General features: G+C 38.6%; 1 protein-coding gene across 1 annotated transcript; it reads left to right on the top strand.

The window, feature by feature from the left end:
- The first annotated feature begins 3,149 nt into the window (after positions 1 to 3,149).
- On the top strand, positions 3,150 to 25,142 carry kiaa2026.S (KIAA2026 S homeolog). Its single transcript, XM_018243817.2, has 8 exons — positions 3,150 to 4,091; positions 7,738 to 7,938; positions 9,432 to 10,837; positions 11,786 to 11,862; positions 13,357 to 13,446; positions 16,596 to 16,711; positions 19,430 to 19,596; positions 20,978 to 25,142. The coding sequence occupies exons 1-8, from the start codon at positions 4,069 to 4,071 to the stop codon at positions 24,274 to 24,276; spliced, it is 5,379 nt and encodes a 1,792-aa protein (XP_018099306.1). The 5' UTR covers positions 3,150 to 4,068; the 3' UTR covers positions 24,277 to 25,142.
- The last annotated feature ends 1,788 nt before the right edge of the window (positions 25,143 to 26,930 follow it).

Raw genomic sequence — 26,930 nt, forward strand, 5'->3', positions numbered from 1 at the left:
AGGTAGTTTGGCTCCCTAGGCAAGAGCTTCAATCAGTGCCCCCTGTCCTGCATTACCATTTCCCTCCTTACCATGATGGTTTTTAAATAAAGATAAAAGGTAGGGTCCTCTAGCCTTTTGTTTCCTTGACACTGAGCACTTAATCTGCATTGTAATTATATTTTATATTTATGTGAATTGTATTCTAATAATGCACTTATTGTTACTTTTTATTCTGACCCCTTGTTTGTTACTACTAATTTATTGTTTTGTTGTACAGTGCTTTGCCCTCAAGGAGCACTTTACAACTAAAAATATACATACAAATAAAAATATACATAAAGAGAGCAAGAAAGTGTGCAACACTTTTTCATTTATATTACTGCCCCCCTGTACCTGTACCAGAAAGCCCAGCAGCCATCCATCATACAGCCCTCCTGCAGCCATCATATTGCCCCCAATCTTTACCTGTGTCAGCAGCAGCCAAAAACAAATCTGATCACATCATATTGCCCCCAAGTATTTATGTACCTGTGCCAGCTCCCAGCCCAGCAGCAACAGCAAACATATGGGCCCCAAATCTGTACCTGGCTGTGCCAGCAGGAAGCTTCACACTTTACAGTAATAGAAAGAATGTCTTCCGTTCAGTGCAACTGTGCAAGGCTGAGAGCAGTGAGAGCGAGCCACACAGCAGACCAAAAAATATCCCAACACCAATTCTGAGGTTCTAAATTAGTATAAATAATTTTTGTCCGCTTGATCCTCTATAACACAAAGATTTGTAGCGGTTAAAGTCCGCTCACCGTTGGTAGTAATTGGCTCGGGTGCACCTGCCCCGAGCCCTGCGTTTATTACACAATCCTTCACACGTTATTTCCAACGGTTATTTGCACTCATAGATAAATATAAGGATCAGCTTACCCTCTCCACGAGGTGACCCAGGTGCTGTCACCCGGAATCTGTCGCTAAGGGAGACGTTTTCACAATACACATCCAAGTCGTTGCAGCGCACTCCAAAGTCAAAAAAGATCGCTCAGGTAGATTATCGGTTAAAAGATCATCCTTTATTGATTTACATCAGGTTAAAAAAGAAATCCTAGCTCATGGTCTGACGCGTTTCGTAACTATGTACTTCATCAGAGACCTCCAGACCGCCAGCTCTCTGTCATCACATCAGTGACGTCATTGACGCGTATACGCACACCGCGGTGCACTGCACAGAAGGTGCTATTACTTGCCGGCAAGAGGGAGAAGGAGATGGATTCCATCCAACTGGGTGACCATGATTACTGAAACAAATTATTAAATAAACGCTTGAAAAAAGTGCGCCCCTCAATGATGGCGCCATAGACAGCCGCCTACTCTGCCTACCCCTAGTTCCGGCCCTGATCCCTGCAGTGAGCACCAACCATTTGGTTTTTTGGTGTGCTATTAATGTGGACATGGTCTTGCGGTAACATGGGTGTGGTTTAAAGTGGGTGTGGTCTAAAAACAGGGAGTGGCTAACACTGGCTTCCGTTATCGGCCCTCCACCATGTAGATTGGAAAAATTCTGGCCCACGGTACCATAGAAGTTGGACAGCACTGCTCTAGATTAAAATGATGTATGACTATCAGGTTGCATAATAGTTCAGCTAAACTAGTGAAACAGCTACACACTGGCCTTTATTATGACTACTATCTGTAAAATAAGACATTGCATATTGTACGTTTATTGCAATTTAAAGTTATCAGGAGTCGGTACATTTTTGGCAACTGCGATTCCAGCTACCCAAAATTGCTTCAGACTCCACAGGTAGATTTCAGTGGTAGACAGGCACAAAAACTGGACTTCACCCCAAAAATAGATGCAAGTAAAAAAGTTTTATTTATACAAAAAGGAACATCTCAGGGGGAGGCCAAGACTCCACAGCTCTGGAACTTTAGCCACATAAATCAATATGTATGCAAAACTGGCCATACATGAGTCAATAAAAGCTGCTGTCGAACCCCTTCAGATTAAGTTGGTAGCTTCTTGGCCCATCTTTGGGGCTCCTTGACATGCTTCTCAACAATATCTGGCAGATCTGAAATTTCCAGAAGACCAAATTGATGCATAAATGTGGTCTTCTCCTGATGATTCCTCACATTCCTCTAGTATTATCCATTGTTGTCCTCCAACTGCATGGGTGCCCCATAAAATAGTACCAAAAAAATAGTGATTGATATATTACACAATATTTCCCTTTGCTTTATGGTTTTTTTTTTTTAACATTGCAGGCCTTGTGTGGAGCAGGTTAAGGACAAGGAAACCTCCCAATTATAATTTTGCCTAGTTGTTGGAAACAATACCACCTTGTGAACCGCTAGGGTTTTTTTTTTTTCCAAAGAAATGCTCACACTTATTCTTAGAGAAGAATACCCCATAATCACCTTGCAGCCGCGATAAAGTTTCCTTAAAGGAGAACTAAACCCTAAAAAATAAATATGGCTAAAAATGCCACATTTTATATAGTGAACTTATTGCACCAACCTAATGTTTCAGCTTTTCAATAGCAGCAACCATCCAGGACTTCAAACTTGTCACAGAGGGCCACCATCTTAGAAAGTGTCTGCGACACTCACATGTTCAGTGGGCTCTGAGCAGCTGTTGAGAAGCTAAGCTTAGGGGTCGTCACAAATTATCAAGCAGAAAATGAGGTTGGCCTGTAATATTAGCTGATGATACAGGGCTGATTATTAAATTCTGATGCTAATTGCATTGGTCTCTGTGCTGCCATGTAGTCATTATCAGTATTAATTACTAATCAGCCTTATATTGTGACATTTATATTCTATGTGTACTGTTTATTGTGAGTGTGTCCCTAAGCTTAGTAAGTGACAGTGGCACAGAGCATGTGCAGTGAATCAGCAGAAAAGAAGATGAGGAGCTACTGGGGCATCTTTGGAGACACAGATCTTTACTGCTAAAGGGCTGTGGTTGACTTGGGCTGGTACAGAAGTCCACAACATAATGTACAACATTTCTAGTTACTTCTTTAGTTAGACTTTAGTTCTCCTTTAAATGTCATTGTAGGCGTCATGATGTTGTTTCTGCTCATGCTTACGCGTTCAGCCTGCTGCTTGTTTGGATTTGTACCCGGCTCTTGTGCCCTGACTGGTGCACTGGAGGACATACACAAACTGGCATTATTCAGACTGTGGCATCTGTGAATGTGGGTGGTCTTGGTCTTTGTGGAAAATGAATTCAGCAGATTTGAAGAGGACAAGCTGCAGAAATCTGTTGCATAGTAAGCTGCTGATGCTGTGTGGACATGGTTGAGTTGGACATGCCTAACCTCTATTTTTATAATGTCCTTTGCCATTTTCAGATTGTCCTTGTCCTGTTAGAGGAAATACATTTAATTGACAGGGAGCTACAACACAAATCAGTGCCATTAACAGACTAGATAAGGTGACAAAGGAAGTGAAAGAGAAAAAACAGCTGAGTTTCTCTATTGAAGCTAGTTGGCTGCACCCATGCCTTTTATTTCGAGTCCCGTGCGCCTAGAGAGTGCGCCATTACTGTGCTGCTGCCCCCCCCCCCGTGTCCTTCCTCCTTCCCCTTCTCTCTCCTCCCCCAACTTCGTCAGACGCACGCAGTTACGCAAATGGTCCAGGAGGACAGGACGCAGCAGCCAGCAGGAATCAGAGGCAAAGCAAGTAAATGGCAGGTGACACTGAGGCATTGGAACTTACTTATTAGCTGCCTGAAGCCGAGCACCGCGGATTGCCCTGGACTGAATGACGTCATTGATCCCGTCGCGTCCCGGCTCCATTCATTTCATTACTAAATTTTGACATTCCTGGCCCGGCCTATAACACTATGCAGGCCCTGGGCTAAGTGCCTGGGTCGTCAGCGGCGAATCCGACCCCTGTTACCGGCTACATGGAGTTGAGAAGCGACTGTGTAAACAAGGCCAAAAACTAAAGTTGATGCTGGAGCAGAAAGGAGCGAGTCCGTCACTGCAAATACTACAGCTTTAGCCTTAAAGTCTGTGAAAATGGATGAGCTGAAGAGCGTGTGTGAATATATTTAATGTGACTGACAGTTCCGGGTGGGCTTGCAACATGCAGGTGGACAGCCAATCTCTGTAGGTTCTTTAAGACTTTAAGCTGCTATAACGTGCTTTATAATGTCTTTAATCTCCCCCCTCTGTGAAAATCACATCCCATTGAGTTTCAATAAAAGTGCTTTGCAATATTTTGCACTTCTATTCAAACTCCGTAGAGCCTGATCACTGTGCTGCTGAAATTCTTCCAGCTGAGCTGAATCTGAAGACCACATACCACAGATTCGGGGAGATTTAGTCCCCCGGCGACAAATCACCTCTTCTTTGGGGTGACTGATCTCTCCGAACTGCCTCCTGCCGGCTAGAATGTAAATCGTTGGTGGGATAGCACTCGAAGCCCTTCGTTTTCCGAAGTTTCCTCGTGAGGCGACTTCGGCCAACTTTGGAAAAAGAAGCGCACCGATTGCCATCCTGCCAGCGATTTACATTCTAGCCGGCGGGAGGCAGTTCAGAGAGATCATTTGCCCCGCACGAAAGGAGAAGGACTAATTTCTCCGAATCTGAGCTTGTGTCTCTGCCCTAAAGGAGTTGTTTTTCTTCCACTTTTTTTCGGTTCAGTTGTTTTCAGGTTGTTCAACAGAAACTTTTATTTTTTTACCGTTTTCTCAAAATTTACGTTTAAAGGGGTTGTTCACTTTGAAATTAACTTTTAGTATGATGTAGAGAGGGATTTTCTGAGACAATTTGCATTTGGTTTTTATTATTTCTCGCTGTTGAGTTATTTAGCTCTTCAGTTTGCAGTTTCAGCCATCTGGTTGCTAGGGTTCAAATTACCCTAGCAACCATGCACTGATTTGAATAAGAGACTGAATAGAAAGATGAGTAATAAAAAGTAGCAATAACAATAGCCTTACAGAGCTTTTTTTTTTTTTACTTGAGGTCAGTGACCACCCCCCCATTTGAAAGCTGGAAAGAGTCAGAAGAAGAAGACAATAATTTCAAAACTATTAAAAAGAAAAAATGAAGGCCAATTGAAAAGTTGCTTAGAATTAGCCATTCTATAACATATTAAAAGTTAACTTAAAAATGAACCACCCCTTTAATAATATTCCAGTATCAATCTGACAGCTCAGTGATCCAGAAACATCTGAACTAGTGATGTGCGGGCGGACCCGAGGCCCACGGGACCCAAGGGTTTACCCGCGGGTTCAGGCCGACCCCTGGACAAAATGTGCGGGGTGGGTGCGGGTCAAGCTCTTCTCCTGCTCTCCCTGCCCGTGACCTAGTACTGCCGGTTTCCGGCGCTGGAATTTATAGACTTCCTGGCGGGTCTATAAATAAAGGGGAGCAGCGGGCCGGTTCGTATGCGGCTAGGGAGCGGTTGGGTCTGGGTCCGGTGCAGGTCGAGAAATTCTCGACCCGCACATCACTAATCTGAACTGTTACAATTTGCTATATATAGTTGATACAATTTGTTGATACGTTTATCAGCAGCATCTGTGGAATATTCGCAACTATTGTATCAATTCTAACAGCTGCCTTTGACGGAACTCAGGGATTCTGCTCAGCCAGGACTAGGATAACAAATGTATCAACTTAATGTATCAATTTAGAACAGTTAAAGAATCTGCAGCCCCCCACAGAGCTGCTTTAGAAGGTGAACAATTACTTTAAGAAAAACTGCCACAAACAGAAGGTGATTAGAAAAAAGTCTTTATTTCTGGTGAACAATCTGAAATCAACTGAACTGAAAAAAATGTTTGAAGGCGAACAACCCCTTTAAAAGGGGCCTTCATGAAAACTCACTCCTATGGGGCTTATTTATCGTGCTGTGTAAAACACTGGAGACAAAAGTCACTGGTGATGTTGCCCGTAGCAGCCAATCAGATCTTTGGTTTCATTTTCTAACTTGTAATTGCTGATTGGTTGCCATTGGTAACATCAGTGATTTTGTTTTCTCCCGTGTTTTACACAGCATAATAACTAGGCCCCTTGGCTCCCCCTGTCTCTCCAGGTATCCAAAATTTAAATACAGATGCAATATGATCCTCCAATGAGACTTCTTTACCATTCGCTCATCTGTTATCTAATACTGAGATTTGTGTATAGTTTTTACTTCAGAAGGATGGACATAGTTCTTTTTAGAGCTAGAAAAAAATGTAGTTGATGCCGATATGAAGAGTCAAGTGAAATTTTTAGGACACTCTTGCATTAGTTGGACCACTAAAATGCTTTAGGAATCCATTTATATGGTTGCTTGACTACAGCTCCCACCATATTTTAACTCAGGATAATAGGTTGGTGGAAGTTGCAGTCCTCATTAAAAACTTCTCTAAGCTTTTAAGGCAGGGTCATCTTTACCTATTTTATTGGATGCTTTGTCTTTCTATGTAATCTGTATGTTTGTATATTTAATGGGGAGTATGTTGGCGCTTTATCATATTTATCATTTAAGCATATGTCCACTCAATCTCAGTGATCCTTAGGATGGTTCACCCCCAAAAATACCTGCATTTGTATCAATTAAGTATGCTATAAGCTGCCAACTGCATAGAACACAGGTTGCACTAGTAACTCACAGAAAACATACAAAACATTCTAACTGCACTGTTACAAGCAAAGCAAATTAATACGTTTTGTTTACTGGCATAAATGAGTTGCTGCTGGTTGCAGGGTTACATTTTTATATCACTAGTTCTATACTAAAAAGGGATTAGGTGAAGATGAGGGAAACAGGGATATGATTTTTGGAGAAATAAAAAAAATCATGTTTTTTTTTAACCTGTTGTTATCCTGGACTATATACATTGTTTAAAAATATACAGGTATGGGATCCGTTATCTGGAAACCTATTATCCAGAAAGCTCTGAATTATGGTATGGCCATCTCCCATATTCAAGTAATCTAAATTTTTAAAAATTATTTCCTTTTTCTCTGTATTAACAAAACATTACCTTCTGCTTGATCCAAACTAAGATATAATTAATTCTTAACGGAAGCAAAACCAGCATATTGAGTTTATTTAGTGTTTACAAGGTTTTATAGTAGACTTAAGGTAAGTTTTTTCGAAAAACCCCAAGTTTCCAGTGTTCTGGATAACAGGTCTCATACCTGTTCTGTGACTTTTGTGGATGTGCACTACAGTGCACACACAGAAATGTGTTTGCTCTTCCGCTTGTTAGTCATGGTTGGTAAATTCTGGCACTGATCCCACAAGGCAGAGTCCATTTTTTTGCTGCGAATTACATCTCCCATTATTCAAAAATGTAGATAGGCCCAGTATATATTCGGTAAACTAAGCAATCTTTTTTTCATTAAATTATGATGGATTTTCAGACCTATTGTATGATTTACTTTGTTTAAATAATCTCTGTAATTCCTGTAAACAAGCATTTTGACATTTGCTCATGACATAGCTTGATACATACAGTATATTGAAATTATAGTGGTGTAACAGCACATTGTCATTTATACCAAAATGATATCTAAGATGCCATATCTAAATGACCTGGTCATCAGCTTTGAGATCCTTTATGGATTCCAGTCTCACTACACTTAATTCTAATTATAGAATAAGTTTACAGGTGGATGTATATGTTGAGATCTTTGTAATATTTTCATTTGAAATACTTGCATGACAGGTAAAAATTGTGATTTGTATACTTTTGCATTATTGTTTGTGTGGTAAGTTCTGCATTTTTAGTATTTTTTTTTTTTTGCTGTTAAGGAGTTTAAGAGATAAAACATCAAAAGCTGTGACATCTAAAGGACGTTATGAAGTAGTGGATGATAAAGGAGCACTCTGCACTCCTATTCCAAGAAGATGCATAACAAGGGGCTTGGCAAACGCAAATGCTGCTGCTGCAGAATCTGTGATGTTGCAAGTACAACAACAAGAGGAGTTTCTGAAATCTAAAGAAGAAAAAAGGTAACAGAAACGCATGGGGTACCATAGATTATTTTGTACATAGAATATCCATTTGTCCAAATAAAGTGTTCTGCCTCAAACTGAGCACTAGTGCTATAACTTTCTCTGGTGTTTCCTTTAGCCAACCTGCTGCTATTTATATTTTAAAATTCAAATGGGAGTGGTCAGTGCATACAATTACTTTTTGTACTCATTTGCTTGTTTTGTTTTAAGTGTACAGCTAACTGAAGGCTAAGTCTTTTTATAAACGACACTGTACTTTATGACTAAAAGTGACTCTAATCTTATGTCTAATGCTCCTCTGAGTGATGATGGAAGGAATACTACATTTTTTTGGTTAAAGGACACAGATTCCAATTGGTTGCTTATAGAAACATGTTTGACTCAAGGGGATACTATTGCCTTTATTTTTCACATATGATTTTATTATGTAATTATTATTACTATAGGTAAGGAATCCATTATGCGGAAACCCGTTATCCAGAAAGCTCCGAATTATGGAAAAACTGTCTCTGATTACATTTTTCTCTGTAATTATAAAACCATCTCTTTTACTTGATTCAAAAAAATATGTAATTAATCCTTATTGGAAGCAGAATTAGCCTATTGGTTTTATTTAATGTTTACATGAGTTTCTCATAAACTTACGGTATGAAGATCCAAATTACGGAAAGATCCATTATCTGGAAAACCCCAGGGCATTCTGGATAACAGGTCCCATACCTGTATTAAAATTTGCTAACCGATCCTGCAGAGAAGAAAAATGCTCATCTCCTTGAAATTTTGCATTGTTTCCAAGGCTCCAGACCACAATGAAATGGCTGGCCTAAGCATTTTTACCTCTTCCTTTAAGATAATCCGCAATAATTTAGAGCAGATTGCCTCTATAGACATCTTAAGGTTGCAGTGTGACCCGAAGGCTTCTGAGGCAGTTGAATGCAGTTGTTCATGACCTAGCTGCTGTATTTACAGACTGCTAGGCTATTGACTAGACAAACCCAATCAATAAAAATACAGATCTAATGTTTTTTTTTTATATATACTTTCATATTTGATAGTACAGTGTTAAAACAAATACAAACCCTTAGATAAACATACATAGAGAGAGATTACATTTCAATTATCATTTAAAAAATGTTAATATGTAAATAAGGAGTCAGTGAGAACAAGACAAAAGCAGATTCCAAGTTGTGATTTTTCATCTGTCACAGAACTGAGAAACCAGCTAATAAAGGTTTCTTTCTTAAGTCCAGTAATACAACTACTAATGCATGGGTCACACAAGAGGAAATTCAAAAGATACTAGAATAGGTCAAAGGTCTGGAACCAGATGTATTCACCTCCGCATACTAAGCAAGCTTAGCTCTGGGATTGTCATACTTTTAAAATACATTTTTTTAGGATACAGTGAAATCTGGCATGGTGCCGAGAGACTTTTCAACCCGTCTTAACTATGTAACTAATATGTAACATGATATTTTATATTTATCCAGGCTCAGAGAACAAGAGAGACATGAAGCGGAAGAGGCCAGCCAAAAAGAAGTGGAGGAGTGGGAAAGGAACCTGCTTGCACTTTTTGCGCCCACCTCCATGGAAACCATGTGGGAAATACCAGCCATTGGGCACTTTCTCTGCTTAGCTCAACAAATTTTGAATCTGCCAGAAATAGTTTTTTATGAATTGGAACGCTGTTTATTAATGCCTCAGTGCAATGTTTTTCTGTCAAAGATTATGACTTCTTTATTAAGCCCCCCGCATCGTAGACCAACTTTACATCGTAGGCCTAGCCTCCCATACCAAGAGTGGGAAACTGCTCTCAGGCAAAGGGTACAGCAGTGGTATACTATGGTAGGTCAAGCGGAAAACCCAGATCGTTGTGCTGAGAAACTTGGCCTCTGCTCTCAGTTTTTTAAGGTACTGGGTGAAGTCAGTCCACTTGAAAAAAAAGCATTTCATGAGCTGCCATTCTATCAAAAAGTTTGGCTGTTGAAGGGTTTGTGTGACGTTGTATATGAAACTCAGAGCGAAGTCCAAGATGCTGTACTTGGCCAGCCTATTCATGAATGTAGAGAGGTTATTTTAGGCTATGATGCTCAAGAAAATGCTTACATTCACTTCCCTCAATTTTGTGGTGCAGATGTCCGTGTGTATAAACAGAGACCATTTAGAGCCCCCGAGTTTCCAGTCCCACCTGTTCAGGTGAAAAGAGCTTTTAAAACTAGACTGGAGAGAACAAAATGTAAGATTTCTAACAAATGCAATGGAGACATAAGGCCTGCCAAAAAAGTGTTACCTGAAATCTATAGGGGAAGCATTCAGAGCTGTGAGAGTCAAGAAAACTGCCATGAAAAGCCTCAAGTTGAAAATTGCAGTAGCAGTACAGTGCAAGACATCAAGATAATTTGTGAGACCCATCAGCCATGCAACACTATAGAAACTGTATGTTGTAAGGAAAATGTGGAAAAGTCCATCAGTCCTGAAGCTGTTTATGGGGAACCTCTGAGTCCTGGAGAAATTAGAGTTCTTGAAGATGTTGATAAATATGGAGAGGCAGCAATAGGCAAATTGGAATTTAGCCCTCTTAAAGAAAATGCATTAAAAGCTTGCCAGATTCATGTAAATAAGAACCACACTGATAGTACTGATGTCATCTGTCATCAAGTAGCTATGGATATCATTTTAGATAGTTCTTTACATAATCACAAGAAATTAAAACTCAGCAGAATACGGGCCAAAAAGAAAAAGAAAAAAAAGAAGAAATTTAAAGATACTCTTAATGACCACTTGCAACTTAAATGTGATAGCCTACAATTGCACAAATTCAGATCCTTAAAAACTGAAATTAATAGCAAGCTGTATTTTACAAAAAAGAGGGCAAAACACAAGAAACACAAAACAGGTGAGTACATAACTTCAGCAATGAACATGTAAATATTGATTTATGTATAAAAACCTGTAACTGGTTCAGCACAAGTTTCTATAATACTACTGGTCAGAGTAGTACTCGTCTAGTGGAGGTAGAATAATGCAAGGACATTTTCCAGTGTCATATGAGATCTAACGTGGTATGAACAAAGATCTTAGCTTGTTTTGGCCTAATAGATAGGTGGTACGTTTACAAATTGGTAGCTTTTATTTAACGGGGCTGGACAAAGTAGCACAATTAGCAGGAGTTAAGGACAAAAAGTTTGACAAATCTCCTGGGTCAGAGAGAGATATATATATATATATATATATTTATATATATATATATATATATATATATTATTCCAATTGCAGAAAGCACTCACTGCATCATATTTTTATAAAAGAAAAATAGTCTTTATTCCTCCAACCACATATCATTACTATCTATAGTAACTTAGGATAAGTAAACCTTTAAAATAAGTGAATATAACATTTATGAGTGTGCTATTCTAAGTACTTTTGCTTTGTACATTCATTTTTAATTCCAAGATATTATGGGATACATGTACTGTTAACACAAAGGAATTTTGTTATAACAGCACCACCTGCTGGTCAGTTTCCGAACATTCTGATCATTAAATAGTCAAGGAAGTTGTCACGAGGAAGAAAATGGCCTAGTTTGATGTTCTTCTGGTTAGAAAAGATTTCCCTAACCAGAAGAACATCAAACCTGGCCTCTTTCTTCCTCCTGACAACTTCTTTGACTACTCGGTGGTCAGAATTGTTGGAAACTGACCAGCAGGTGGTGCCATTGTAACACAATTAATTTATATTAACATTACTTGTACCTGTAGATCAACAGCTTTTTATAGTTCAGTGTGCTGAGTGTGTTTCATACAGATCTGTTCATATATATAAAGCTTGTCTCTCTTTTTGGAAGGAAACAATACTGTATCCAAGAAAGCAGTTACAAAGAAAAGAAAAACAGCAAACTCACCTACAACCCCTGAATTCCAGGTAATTTTTGGTTTTAAAGCAGACTGATAAACCGCTGCTTATGTTTAGAATGTGCTGTTGAACAGAATGCGCAACTTTACTTGTCCAGTGTGTAAATAGAAGTTAAGGAGCCCCATAACAAAATTATTTTAGCACCCCCCCAAAACTTTAGGAATAAGACCTATTTTCATGAGTCTGTGTCTCAATAGGACCCATATAACTCCTGAATCTGAATTGCAGGGTCTGCTTTCGCTATATTTATACCCTATGCCTTTGGTTATATGCTGGTAAATATTAATATATAAGCAAAGGCATAGGGTATAAATATAGCGAAAGGACATTAGTCCCACAAGGGCCATACATAGAATAGCTTTAATTTCCTTGTTATGTTTGGCCAACACATTGAATAAAAACAAATTTCTTGTGACCAAAGCAATAGACAATAAATGTGTTCCTCTATACTGCCCATCTAAGCTGGCAATACGCCGGTTTCCATGGTTGGTCTTCTGCAAAAACGTATTTAATAAGGACGATGGTTTACATACGTTTTTGCTGTAATCTGCTGGAACTCTCCTTCCTATTTTTTCACCAAAAAATAGTGTTTTAAAAGTATGCCAATATATTGAACTGTTGCCCTGCACTGGTAAAACTGGTGTGTTTGCTTAAGAAACACTATTATAGTTTATATAAACATGCTGCTATATAGCTATGGGACAGCCATTCAAATCACTATAGATCAGATTAGTCCTAAAGAATCTCATTATATACAACAGAGCTTGTCCGTTATCTTCTGTGCGTCCTGTGCCTTTTCTCCTTTTTCAGCTTACTTCAGGTTGCCCTCATGGCTACACCGCAGCTTCTATATTTAAACTATAGTAGAGTTTCTGCAGCAAACACACCAGTTATCAGTACATAATATTTTCATTACTTTAATACACTTTCCTAATTTGGTGTTTCCATACAAAATTCTTACTGTGCACCACAATTTGTTTGCACTGTCTACGCACACACACACCGTTGCGGGAACATTGCAGCCCCCCCATACCTATTTGATTGATTCTCTTTCATATTGAGCCTTGCATTTGGGTAGATCTGTGCATTTGAGGCTTTGGCTTTTAAATTACACTGGTGGAACCTGTGCAGTCTAAACAAAGACTGCACAGTTATATCAGGGTAGCATACTGCTTGCCTTGCTTTATTTATTTTTAATCATCTGCGTATTTTTCATAGAAATAGTGCTTTGTTGTTGGCTTTTATTCCTCCTCAAAGGCAATATGTGTTGAAGGGAAAATAATTGGCCAAACTGTGCAGGCTAGTAGTCATTTCCTCCACACCCTTCCCTTTTTTAATTAGTGCTAAACGGTTGGTGCTTTATGAAAATGCTGTTTAGAATGATGTTAAATGCGTATCTACATTTTAGCTTTGTCATATATTTACTTTTATTAAAAGTGGCAATGCAAATGGGTTCTTGTTAAAATGAAAGTATCCTAATATTCAATTCTTATTTATTTACAGCTTGTGTGTACAAATCTTGACGAACTCAGGGAACTGATAAAGAAAATTGAAGGAGAGCTTAAAGAGTTGGAAACCAACAAAAAGAAATCAGTGAGTATAGGGCAGGGCTGTCGAGTCAGTACATAAATCCTCTGACTCCTCAGTTTATGGTATCTCCGACTCCTCTGTTATGTAGTATGTAATGGATCGCGGGGCCGTAGTTTGGACACCCCAGATGTAACCTGTGCCTTTTCTCCAGCTTGAATTGCTTCCCCCATGGTTATTATTATAATTTTTTTTACATCTTTAGAGCGCCAACATATGTTGCAGTGCTGTAAAATAAATGTGTATATACAAGAGCAAACAATTCCAGGCCAACCACACTTACTCTTTCAGCCAAATGTATAATTGGGTGCACGTCATTAAGCCTGTTCACAAGGGCTCCACCATGCAGCACTTCAACTTCATTAAAAGCGTCTTTAATTTTTACTTGACAGAAAAGCAAAAGATGCAACGTTTCGATTGCCACCCCTCTTTGTCAATCATAAAATGCCATACAATCACACAATCTTATATACCTTGAGGCACAGTGCCCCCTAGTGTCAACATATATTATTGTATATAGATATCCAATTGTAGGTACAAATGTATCAAAATGCGTTCATATAGTTTCTAAAAACAATAATTTTCAAATGTATCCATATCACATTATAAAGTAACTTAACTGGATATCGTAATGTCCAATAAAGGTTACAACCTATTCCTGGGAAGAAAATGCAATTTTTTCTTCTGGCAACCTAAAAATGATAAGATCAATTCACTATTTGAATAAAATACCTGGGATTCAGTCCATATGGGGACATAGTTCCTAATCTACGTATACATTGTGCCTCTCTCTGTAATAATTTCTTATCACGGTCTCCCCTATGTCTCTTTCTTGGTACTGAATCTAAAATCTGAAAACACAATTGACGATGTGACCACTTTCATTGAAGTGTTTAGCAATTAGCTGGTTTAATTTATTCGTACTATCTGATTTGTCTTCTGTTAATCTGTCCCTCACACATCTGATGGTCTTTCCCACAAAAGTTTTTCCACAGGGGCATTTCATACTATAGACTACATATGTACATGTACATGTATAGAAGCCCCTAATTGTAGTACGGGTACCCTTCAATGGGTGGTATATCCATTCACCCTTTCGATACATTGCCACAATGGCTACATCCATAGCATGGGAAAGCTCAATTTTTACGTGTTTTTAATGTCATCTGTACATAACTCTTTGTCATTACAGAATCTGGGAATATGATAAATAAAAATCTAAAAATGATTCCATTTGTAAATCAATTTAATATACTAAGTGGTGAAATATCTAAGATATTAAGAAAAGAGTGGAGCCTGTTCACAAGGAATTTTCCGGATAAGACTATATTTAAGTCTCCACCTGTTATGTTTTATACAAAGGCGGATACAATTGGAGGAAAATTGGTAAGAGCAGATTTAGGTCCATCACCGAGTTATATACAGACGACATTAAAAACACGTAAAAATTGAACTTTCCATTTAGTTTTGGTGGGAGCAAGCTCATTAACAGGGCCAGGCCACCACGACCACACACATAAGTGTGTGCACATTCACACAAACAAATGCACACATTACTGCAGGACTTGTCCCCTAAGCGGTGCACCCTAGGCACATGCCTCTTCTGCCTAGCCCCAGTTCTGGCCGAGCTCATTAAGTGCAGGGGTGAGCAGGGCCGGAACTAGGGGTAGGCATGTGCCTAGGGCGCAATGCTTGAGGGGCACCAGGCACGCACCTTCTCTGCTTCTCCTACCCCCTAGTCCAGTCCCCGCTCTGGCTGACGTGTGCTTTCTCTCACTTTAACGTGTAATTTTGTTTTTGCGCACTTGCGTTTTTCTGCTCATGCGCACTCACATATTGGGTGCTTTGCCCGGCCAGGCTGCCTGGGACGCCTGCCCCGGTTGGCCCGGCACTGATGGTGAGTGTGCTATAGTAGACAGAGGTAGCCAGATTAGGACAGGAGAGTCAAGAGAGGTGTTGAGGGAGTTAGTGAGAGTTGTAATGTGAGCAGATTGTGATCAGAGAGGGGAAATGGTGAGGCTATGCAGCAGCTTGATTATATAAACTAATAGTAGTCTTTCTGAAGCAAGCACACAGATTTACCAATGTATGCTAACAGTATAGTATATGTTAATCGCTTTCATTTTTTTGGTGTTGCTGTTCCTTTTAATATACCAATGTATTTTCCATGTTGATTGAAAGAAGTTTAGTACTCAACCTACAAGGCATTTTATCACTGCCAAAGTTAAAAAACATAACATAATTAATTTTAAACCAAAATTAAAATTAAACTACATAAACCTAAAACAACGTATATGTTCATTGAACCTGGCATATAGCTATAGAATATCTGTTAAATACAATCCAAAATTAAATAAATTATTGTTCTTGGAAACAGAATTGCTTTTGCCGGATCCTCCTTCATAGAAGCTCTTACATCTGATTATTTTCAGTGCTTGTATTAGGAAGTTATTGGTTGGTGCAAATATCCAAAATTGCTATATGGTATAGAATACAAGCAGGTATACATTCGAGGCAGTATGTTCTTGTAAACTCTTGTTGCTTGGGGCAGGCATGTTGCTGTCAGGTGAGACTACAAAAACCACGGGATCAAAATATGTAGGAGAAGGGCTAACGGGAAGAGTCTCGGGAGCTAAACCACCAAGGCTTCATTAAATGCTCCACTTTATTCTGCATTTTGCGTCAGTTTTTTCAAGCCACTAACTTTTTTTTTTTTAAGGTTACATCTCACATAGGTTCCTTCTTAGCAGGTGGGGTCTTACCTAACAGATGCTATGATAGGGTAGGTAGGTGATTTATTAGATAAATGACTTCTCCTTATCATGGAGTGCCACTTCTGAAGTAATGGGTTCATATAAAAATAGAGGAACCGGCTGGAGGTGCAAAGCAGCCCTGTACTTACTGCCTGTCAAGGCACATGGTAAGGACAGGCCTTCTTTGCACCCTGTACACACTGCTCATTAAATTGCATATTAGAATGACATGCAAGTTGGGGACTGTATACTTTTATAGCTGCACTCTTCTTATGCTGCACAGCACTGTACAATATATTGATTTGTTAATAATAATAATAATATATAATATTGTAATTAATGTAAATGGCAGAGAACAGATTTTGATTGCTTTTCCAACATTCTAAAATTACTTTTTTGTAGGAGAAATGGTATTTCAGAAGACAAGGTGTAAAAGAGTTGCATAGCACCTTAGTTCGTTTGCTAAATGAATTGTTGCCTTGGGAACCAAAGCTACAGAAAGCCTTTCAAAAACACAGGTACTTTGAACATCTGTAAAATGCCTACCACATGAAAAAATACCTGTAGAAGATAAGTGATAAAAAATATCTAACAGTTCAGGTTGTGAAATATTGATATACAAAGTTGATCCAAGAACTGATCCCATTGCCATCATCAAAAAGGAATCCCCCCCCCCCTTCTGAGGCAAACTGACGAGGCTTCAGTTAAGATTTTTATTTTTGCATTTCTCTGGATTATCTAGCAGTTAGGCAATACTTTTATATAGACAGTAAAGGTTGGGCTTGATTGGTGTGTCTTTTTTTCAACCTATGCAAGTTACTATTGCAGGAATTATCCTCTGGTACCCCAAATGCTTTATGATGCATCACAGTAAGGTGTTCAGATTCACCCCTGGCAAAGGGGTCCACCCACAAAATTGAACGAGATAAGATACACCAGAATTTCCTCACATTACCCATTTTTACTGAGCAGTTGCTTTGTAACTTTTGCACTAGTGCACTCACTAAGATCAACAATTTGATCAGTCTATTACAGTTACAAATATCTGGTTGTTAAAGGTAAGTGAACTGTTTTCCTAGGTAGTTTACCACCAAACCATCTTCTGTATCAGTCTCAAAGTTTTCAATTATTCAATAATATTCAATTATATTCACCCCTCACAAACTTGGCACGCATGTACATTTAAAGCCATCTGCTGCCCCTGCTGAAGTTATAGAATAGACTGGCTCTTCCTAGTCATACGCAGACTTTGGACTGTTTGTTATGGGCAGGCCTTAAGTCTTAAGCTGGCCATAGATGCAAAGATCCGATTGTTTGAATACTCAAACGATAGGACTTCCCCATCTCCCGACCTGCCACTAACCTAATCAAATAAAGTAGAAAAAGAACAGATCAGCCGATATTCTGCCCCTACAGCAATCGTACAAAAGTCATGTCTGACAAAAGCTTGTGATAGTCTCCCACTGAAGTTGAGAACCATCCCCCAGTGAACTGTCCGCATAGAGTCTTTTAACCAGAGCATTTAATTTGGATTTGGAACTCCTTGCAGCGTTCTTTCCTCTTGTTCTCTGATGGGGCGCCCCCTTCAGTGACGTCACCAGCCTTACGCATTTCATCTGTGATTTTTTTACATGCATTTGAACACATTCTGTTTGTGAGTACCCATCTGGAAAGTTTAATCCAATCTTTGTTTATATCGCCTATGGTGGTGGTCAGGAAGGGTTTACACATAGTGTGGTGAATATAATTAACATTGTCCTGTGCCTTTGGTGCTGGCTTCTGTTATAGGTATTACGTCTAAGTCTGAGAGACAGGAGTGAAATACCTTTGTCAATCCTTGAGTACACACAATGGTAACACTAGTGTTGTAAAAGTACAAACATCCCGAGACTACTAATCCAAACTCTCATTCACATCACAGCTTTAGTAATTTTTGGTGTCAAAGGCTACAACATAAGCTTTTCATCCTCTGTATCACCAGCCTTTTCTATTTGCTGATTTTGTATTGGTAGCTACAATAGTGCAATTTAGCACCTATGTTAGTAAATAGGCCCCATCTTTAACTGAATACCTCCTTAAATTGGGTTCAGCTGGATAAAGCTATCTCAGGGACATGTATGTTGTTTCTTTTCTTACTAGGTATACTCACTAATGTGGAGAGCACAAAAATAACCGGCTTATGATAGCTCACTCCATGCTGTACATTAAATCATGCCCCAAATGGCAAGCAAAGTCAATCCACAGAATAAGTAATTAATGGAGCACTGAAATGTAGGCTGCATAAAAAATAACTTTTATTTACCAGTTTAAAAGCAATCCTAAAATGGGTGGAAACATGTTTCGTGGCGTCTCCCAACTTCTGAAAAAGCATGGGTTCCATCCATTTTATGATAGCTTTTATATACCTTTTAAAAGCCATTTTTATACAGCAAACACTCCTCTGTTAAAATTACTTTTTCTTTTCTTACTAGCAACTGATACCATGTGAGACTGGGCATTTTTAAAAATATCTTGTGTGCATTGAAATGTGTGCAGGGAAATAATTCAATTTGGAAAGTTTAGCAAGTAAAGCAAAGATTTTTGTCGTATCATTCAGTATCCCACACCTGAAGCTGACTGCCAAAAAAAATATTTTTTAATGTTGTTAGATTGAGTCAAAGCCTATCTTTCCTGCTATCCTGCACACAAACTGAGAACTTCATCTAGTTTGTGGAGATTTTTGGAGACTGCAGTAATTTTAAGATATAATTATGTTAAAGGATTGTTTTAATTAAATTATTCTCTTATACGGGATACTATATTTTTTGCGCAAAAAATTTGAAATGACACAAAGTGGGGAAGGAAAAACCCGGCATCAAAAACTGGAGAGAAAAAAGGAAACAATATGAAAAAGCAGAAAATACGAACTCTTGAATACCGCAACAAAGCTATATAACGAACACAAATAAACGAAATAACATAATAAATATGCATTTTTATTAACAAATTTGCTGTTCAAAAAAATTGGTCATTTTGCTAGTCAGGTAACCCATGTAATAAATACATTGTAGTGAGACATGAATCCATTGTTGGTGTTTTTTACTTTGTGTAGATTTGATGTTTGGTGGAAGTTGTGAAGGGACCTGTATAGCAAGGGATCTTCTGACCTATTTGCTTTTAGCATTCCTACCTTAACTCACAGCAACTTTACTTTTACGTTTTACAATTACGTATTGACTGGATTTTTACGCTTTCAGAGCTCGTCTTAAGAAAGACTTCGATGATTTTAAAAAGTTGCCAGAAAATAAAAACTTTACTAGGGAGCATGGTTCTTGTGAAGAAAATGAAGCATCCAAATCATCAAGCTCCATGACCAGCACAACTGCAATATGCCATCAAATAATTCTGAGAAATGATAAGCTTGGTAAGATTCTTGTTTAAGGATTATCAATGACGGGGAACTGACACCAGTGATTTTTTTTTTTTTTTTTTTATAAACAGCCAACCTATGCTGAATATATACCATTAAATATATAACATTAAGTCTAAGTAAATATATTATTCAGGTATTCCAAAAAACAAATGTGCTTGAGTGCAGTCAGAAGTAAGACTACTACTTGACCACTGTCATGATTTATACAAAGATTGAAAATCTACTGAAGTGTGCCAACATTTTAGGCCACATACCCAGCCTTTTTAAATATGCCAAATTTACAGTCTTGGAAAATAGTCTACACATTTAGTATAAAACCTAAAGGTATATACAGTTGGCCTAGATGCATAATGCCCCAAGAGCAATCCAAAATCATTCTATTAACCAATAACTGGTTAACACAGCATTGTGAATCCCTCTGTGTATAGAATGGAAAACTATGTACAATAAAAGCATCCATTGCTCATTGTAAATGCCACCAGCATGCATTGTCTTAACACTCAGCACACTTAACTAAGCACCCTAGAGAATAAAATGTGAAGCTTCTGTTAATATAGTTAGCATAGAACAATACATATACTAAAGAAAAACTAAAGCCTAAAAAAGATCAAACAATGTGAACCACCAGATTAGGAGATGTGGCTCTTGGGGGCATTTTAAGAGGTACAGATCTTCAGAGCTTAAAGGATAAGTAAACCTTTAAAATAAGTGAATGGAAAATTGATGAGGGTGCTATTCTAAGCACTTTTGTCTTTTACATTGATTTTTTTATTCTTTTTTCATTCCAAGTTATTAATGGATACATGTACTGTTAATATGAATGCATTTTGTTCCAATAGCGCCACCTGCTGGTCAGTTTCCCACCAGTCTGCCACCAAGTAGTCAAGGAAGTTGCCAGGAGAAAGAGGCTGCTCTGATGTTCTTCTGCTTATGAAAGATTTGAGAGAGGTTTCTACTTTTTTTCCTAAGCTGAAGAACATCAGAGCAGCCTCTTTCAATCTCCTGACAACTTTCTTGACTACTTTGTGGTCATACACTGAACAGCAGGTGACGTTGTTGGAACAAAATTCATTTATATTAACAGTACATGTATCCCTTAATATCTTAGACTTAGAATTAAAAAACGAATAATGAATGTAAATGACAAAAGGGCTTAGAATTGCACACTCATCATTTTACATTCGCTGTTTTTAAAAATTGACTTATCCTTTAAGGACTGTAATAACTTTTAGCATTTTCTAGGCTATTTGTTTAAGTTTAATTTTCCTCTAATTGTGATGCTAATTTAATTTAGAAACATTAAAGGTAATGCGATTCCTTGTGTTTTGCTTAGACTGTGGTGTTCATCTGCTGATGCTTTTTTATCTTGCAGATTCCCCTAAGCTTAAAGAGATGGATACACCTAAAAAAGAATCCTTAATAAGATACACATCGACACAAAAAACTTCTAAGCGGCACTGCAGATCATCCATGAGTCCAGGTGCTGAAGCAAAGGTTTTTGTTCCAGGAAAGAAAGTCAAGTTAAGTGCACAGGTAGATAGTCTGCATTGCACTGAAGTTGCACAAACATGTTGCAGCTTAAAGGACAAAAAAGTTGAATTAGAAGGTCAGCATATATCAAAAGACACTATCTGTGCTTCAGTAACGGATTCTATTAAAGGAACCAAACCTATTCAGGCTTTGCTTGCAAAAAACACTGGGAACAAAGTGACCTTAACCAACCATCAGGTGCAGTCCACAGATAAGACTACACCAGCTGGAGAAACATCAGCAATATCCCCTACTCAGTCAGTTCAGACAAAGCCTTTGCTGACTGGCCAGGCAACTTCCAAAAATCCATTACAAATGATTTATAAGTTGCCAGATGGTCAATGTATCCCAATTGATCTACATAATTCCACGGTAAAGATTCAGGTTCAGCCTATGACGGATTCTAAAACTGGAGAGAAAATAATGCAGCAGGTTCTATTTTTACCCAAAAATCTGTATATTCAGCACAAAGAAGCAAAGGCTAATACAAATGCAAGTCAACAAGTGCAATCAAACACAGGAGGACAGCTCTGTATATCAAATGAAACACCTATACCTCCCAAGAGTTTTGCTTTTCAAGAAAAAATAGAGCTGACACCATCACTTCACAGCACAAATATGGCACATTTTAAAAAACATTCAAGCCCTGCCATTGCTCCAGAGACTGTAATATCCACACCTGATAGAAATGTTTTTGAGTCGCAGTGTGACAAGGGCACTGCAAAAAATCCTGTTTTGGGTACTCTTCAAGCATCACTACGCCAGTCTGGAACATTGCTTTCTGTTCTGTCTGACATGACAAAAGCACCCCAAACTAAGGACATTGCCAGTCACACACTAAACCTGTCACCCACACTACCTAGGGAACTATCTGACTCAAAGCAAGAACTGAAAACCGTGTGCATTAGAGATTCTCAGTCAATCCTTGTACGTACACGAGGTGGTAACACTGGTGTTGTGAAAGTACAAACAAGTCAAGATCATAGCACTAATCCAAACGCTGTTTTCTCATTCACACCACAGCTTCAGTCATTTCTGGGGTCAAAGGTTAAAACATCATCTTCATCTACATTAGCCTCTGTACCGTCACCTTTACCTGGCTTTTACTCATCTTCTGAATACTCACGGATATCTTCAGAATCTGTTTCTGGAGGTCCAAATCAGTTATCAGGAACTAACACTAAGCTGACTCAAAGACAAAATTCCAACACTGGTTATATATGTAAGGTGTCAGATAATCTACAGCCTTCTAACCTGCTCCCCGCAGTTTCATCAGCAAATTCTTGGCTTCCATCAAATTCATGGGGCAATATTGATGCTGCCACTTCTATTAGCAACTTATCTCACGATGGTCCATCACCTGGAAGAAATAGTGTTCCAGTCTCTGCAACTGACATAAAACAGACTGAGCCAAAGATGAGCAAAATATCTGTGGTACAACCGGATAGTACTACATCAAGAGGTGAACCGGTAAATGTGCCAAACCTTCAAAAGGTTATGTTGGTTCAATCCCCTTCTGTTCTTACACCTGGAAATGCAACAAACATGAATTTTTCAACAACACAAACATCTTGTTCAGGCCCAGCTCAAAAGTTTGTATTCCTTAATACACAGGTTCCAACAGGTTTACCTCGTACTACCATATCCATGCAGTCCGCAAAACAAACAGTGCCATCTTTTGTTGGAAAGACACATGGTAAAATGTCCGAGCAACCTCAAATTATTTTAATTCCTTCCACATTAGGCACACCTGTGAAAATGAGTTCCACACCAATCGTTTCTCAAATTAAAGATGTTAAAATTGGACTAACAATTGGTCAGACTATTGTAAATACTGGCCATGCTGCAAAAAATATGTTACCAGTGAACATATTCCAAAACACATTAACGAAGGGTCGGGAGAGCATCCTTCAAAAAAATGCAATCTCAAATGTAACTAATTTGATTCCATGTCCTGAAAATGCTGGCCGTATTGTTGGTCAGAATTCTGATTATGATTGCACAGGAACTACAGCAAAATGGCCTGCAGGATGTGCTGTTGAATCTTCCATTAATTCAGTTGTAGCACACTCCAGTTCCACAGATCAGAATAACAGTTATGCGCCAGCTCTGACAAATCGATTGTCCTCCACAAACATAAGCAACACTGTAGCTATATCCACGGTTAAAACAGGACATCTCTCTTCCTCTGTTTTACTGTCAACAACACAAATGGCTGGTCAGGTGAAGAGCACATTGTCATCTTTTCGGATACCAGGTTCACCAACTTTTTCCACTTCTTGTGAGCCTTCAAATGCGACACCTCCAATAAGTTCTGCATGTCAGCCATTATCTAATTTAACAACACAAACCTACTCTAAAACACTGTCAACAAACGCCTGTACATCACAGGGTTCACAGACTCCAACCACAGTGACTAAACCAAGGTCTGATTCATTGTTTTCTCAAGGTTCCACTGGTCCATTACAGATATCCTCAGCACTTCCTAAAACCCAACTGTTTGGACAGTTAAATGACTCTTGCTTTCAACAGAAAATAGTTATCAATACTAGCACACCACTAGCACCTGGAACCCAGATCACAATTAATGGCACACGCTTTATTGTTCCACCTCAGGGTCTTGGTGTTGGAAGTCATGTTCTTGTAATATCTCCCAGTACAAAACATGATGTTTCTTCAGTTGGTAATAGTAGGCAAACTAGCCATGGACTGGGTAGTAACAATATCACAGAACAGCAAATGACCCTGAAACAAAATATGCCTTTAACACATGGCCTTAACAAGCCACTTACTATCTCTAAAAACATGACTTCATTTGGCACTACACACCTGCTACCTGCTATACAAGCTTCAACTCTAAATATGATGTCTAAAGGTAGTACTCAATTGCCTGGGCCTCCTTCAACATGTCCCCAGATTACAAATGCACTTAAACCACTACTAGTTTCTGCTTTGCAGCAAAGCAGATCTTCCCAGCCAAGTAACCCCTTAATGCTCCCAGCAGATACCACCATTAAAGACAGTGTAGTTCTTAAAACCATTATGCCTCCATCTGTATTATCCGATAGTAAAAATGCAGATTTGTCCTTTGTAGCATATCAGCCCTCTGTGCCAGATACATCTCGTACTATAGCATTATGAATTAGGTACAAAAAAGATGTACAATTCATACTTTTTGTTCAGCTGCAGCTCTCTGGTTGCTATAGTCAAAATTACCCAAGCAACCATGTAGTGGTGCTAATGAGAGTCTGCAAAAAACTGAAAGGTGAGTAGATGAGGGCCTGAATAAAAATAAAATGAATAAAAACATCAAAATTGTAACCTCACGGAGCAATAGTTTTTGTTTTGAGGCAGAAGAAAAAGGAAAACAATTCAAAAGTTATTTGAAAAAAAGGCCAATTGAAAAAGTTGCTAATATCTGCCTGTTCTAAAATATACTAAAAGTTCATTTAAATGTGATCTACCCCTTTAAACTACTACTGGGGCAGTAAGTTGCACACTCATACATTTTTGTGGCATTCTTTTTTTTTTTATGTCAAACTAATTAAGCATTGTTTGTTGTTTTATGTACCACACAGAGTACAGTTTACAGTTGATCTGCAAAGGCTGTATGTTTTTTGTACTTCTTTGTGTTAATCCAGAGAAGCATTCTGAAAGCACTTAGTTCATACCATGGTTAATAGAACAAATAGTTTCTATGTCCAGTTTGACATGAGTAGTCTAGGTCTTTGCGCACTTTAATTCGATTTTTTGCAGTTTGTCTAGACCAGTATTTGTCTTTCTAGATATGTAAAATCATTTTCCCTTAAAATGATGTAAAATTGTACATATTCTTTGCCTTTAACATTCTTTACTAAATCTTATGTATAAACAGTGTCTTATTTATGTTTTGTTTACATAATGTATAGTTTTTTAAGTATTTTAGTGATTTTTTTTTGAACAGTGTACTGTTTAGCATTGATGCAGACCAATCTGCATGTAATAAATAAACCAACTTGCTGTATTCACTTTTTTGCCACAGTGAATTACTCAAGTGTTAGGAATGTGGCACAGCTTCACATTTCTTTATCCAGATAACTGTTAGGAAAGACAATTTTTTTCTGTATTGTACACCACACAGCAATTGAATTTTTCAGGCTCCCTGCAGGCTTGGTGCATAAAGTGCTAAGAGACAATAATGGGACAAAAGGGTGGTTTATTTAGCCTTTATACAGTTGTGCTCAGAATAATAGCAGTGTGTTTAAAAAAAAGTGAATAAAACTCAAAATTCTTATAATAGCTTTTCTTTCCATACATGGAAATGGACTGGGAACGCTGCAAAATCTATTCAAAACATGAAACATTTATCAAATTTGTGTTATTCCTTTACAGAATGTGAAGAAAAGGAATATTAGGCTGTTCCAAAAATTATCAGTGTCTGCATTCTTCTTTACAAACTCAAAATTCACTGTATAAACTGGAAAATGTTTCGAAATTTTGCTTTCATTTGAATCACTGAAGCCACTGTTTCTTCTGAGAACTGCTGCACATCCGTGTTGCATGGAGTCGACTAACTTCTGGCACCTGTTACATTCCACAATTCTTCTGCATTTCTTGGTTTTGCCTCACAAACAGCCTTTTTGATGTCGCCCCACAAGTTTTCTATTGGATTAAGGTCCTGGGATTGGGCTGGCCACTCCATAACGTCAATTATGTTGGTCTGGAACCAAGATGTTGCTCATTTACTGGTGTGTTTGGGGTCATTGTCTTCAGCATAAGGCAACATGACCTCTTCAAGTATTTTGATGTATTGAAACTGATCCATGATCCCTGGTATGTGATAAATAGGCCCAACACCATAGTATGAGAAACATCTCCATATCATGATGCTTGTGCCACCATGCTTCACTGTCTTCACACTGTACTGTGTCTTGGATTCAGTGTTTGGTGGTCGTCTGACAAACTGTCTGTGGCACCTAGACCCAAAAAGAACAATCCTGCTTTGATCAGTCCACAAAATGTTGCGCCATTTTTTTTCACCCCACCAGTGGGACGTTGCTGGGCTTCTTGCCTACAGCTTGACTTCAAATAGGCATCTTCTAATTGTAACAGTACTCACAGGTAACTTTAGACCTTCTTTGATCTTCCTGGAGCTCATTGACTATTCTTATATCCATTCGTATGGTCGTTTTCCTTTTACTACCACATCTTTTCAGGTTTTGGTCTTTTTAAAACATTTGAGATCATTTTAGCTGCACAGCACTTCTTTATGGTTTCCCCCTCTCCAATCAACTTTTTATTTAAAGTACGCTGTTCTTCTGAACAATGTCTGGAACAACCCATTTTACTCAGATTTTCAGAGAGAAGGTGGAAACCCTACCCATAAGCCTCCCCTTCCCAGCCACATTCCTTAGAGATTGCACCCTTCCCCTGTACCTGGCCTTAGAGCACAGAAAGGCTGTCGTCTCCCTGTGTGGATGCATCACCTCTGGTGCCCCATTGTATGTGCGCTGGACGCTGATCTTTTCTATTCTGGGTTAGCTACATTGTGTGCTTCTGCCTATGTGGAGCAAAACCACTCACATCTAATTCCTCTATGTGTCCTTAAGCATCCACCTTTACAGCTGAATTTTCAGCTGTTCATGTGTAGTCCTTCTCGGCACTTGGCCTATTCTGCTGCTCTGCCCTAACAACAGAATACTCATAGCCACAAAACAGCACTGAATCTTGGGTTATCACCGCAAAGAGATACTTTAAAATGGCCCTTCTGCCCCATACTTAGAACTAAAAAGGAAGACTTGTAGGATCCACATCTA

Source organism: Xenopus laevis, chromosome 1S (assembly GCF_017654675.1).
Source record: "Xenopus laevis strain J_2021 chromosome 1S, Xenopus_laevis_v10.1, whole genome shotgun sequence".
Classification (NCBI taxonomy): domain Eukaryota; kingdom Metazoa; phylum Chordata; class Amphibia; order Anura; family Pipidae; genus Xenopus; species Xenopus laevis.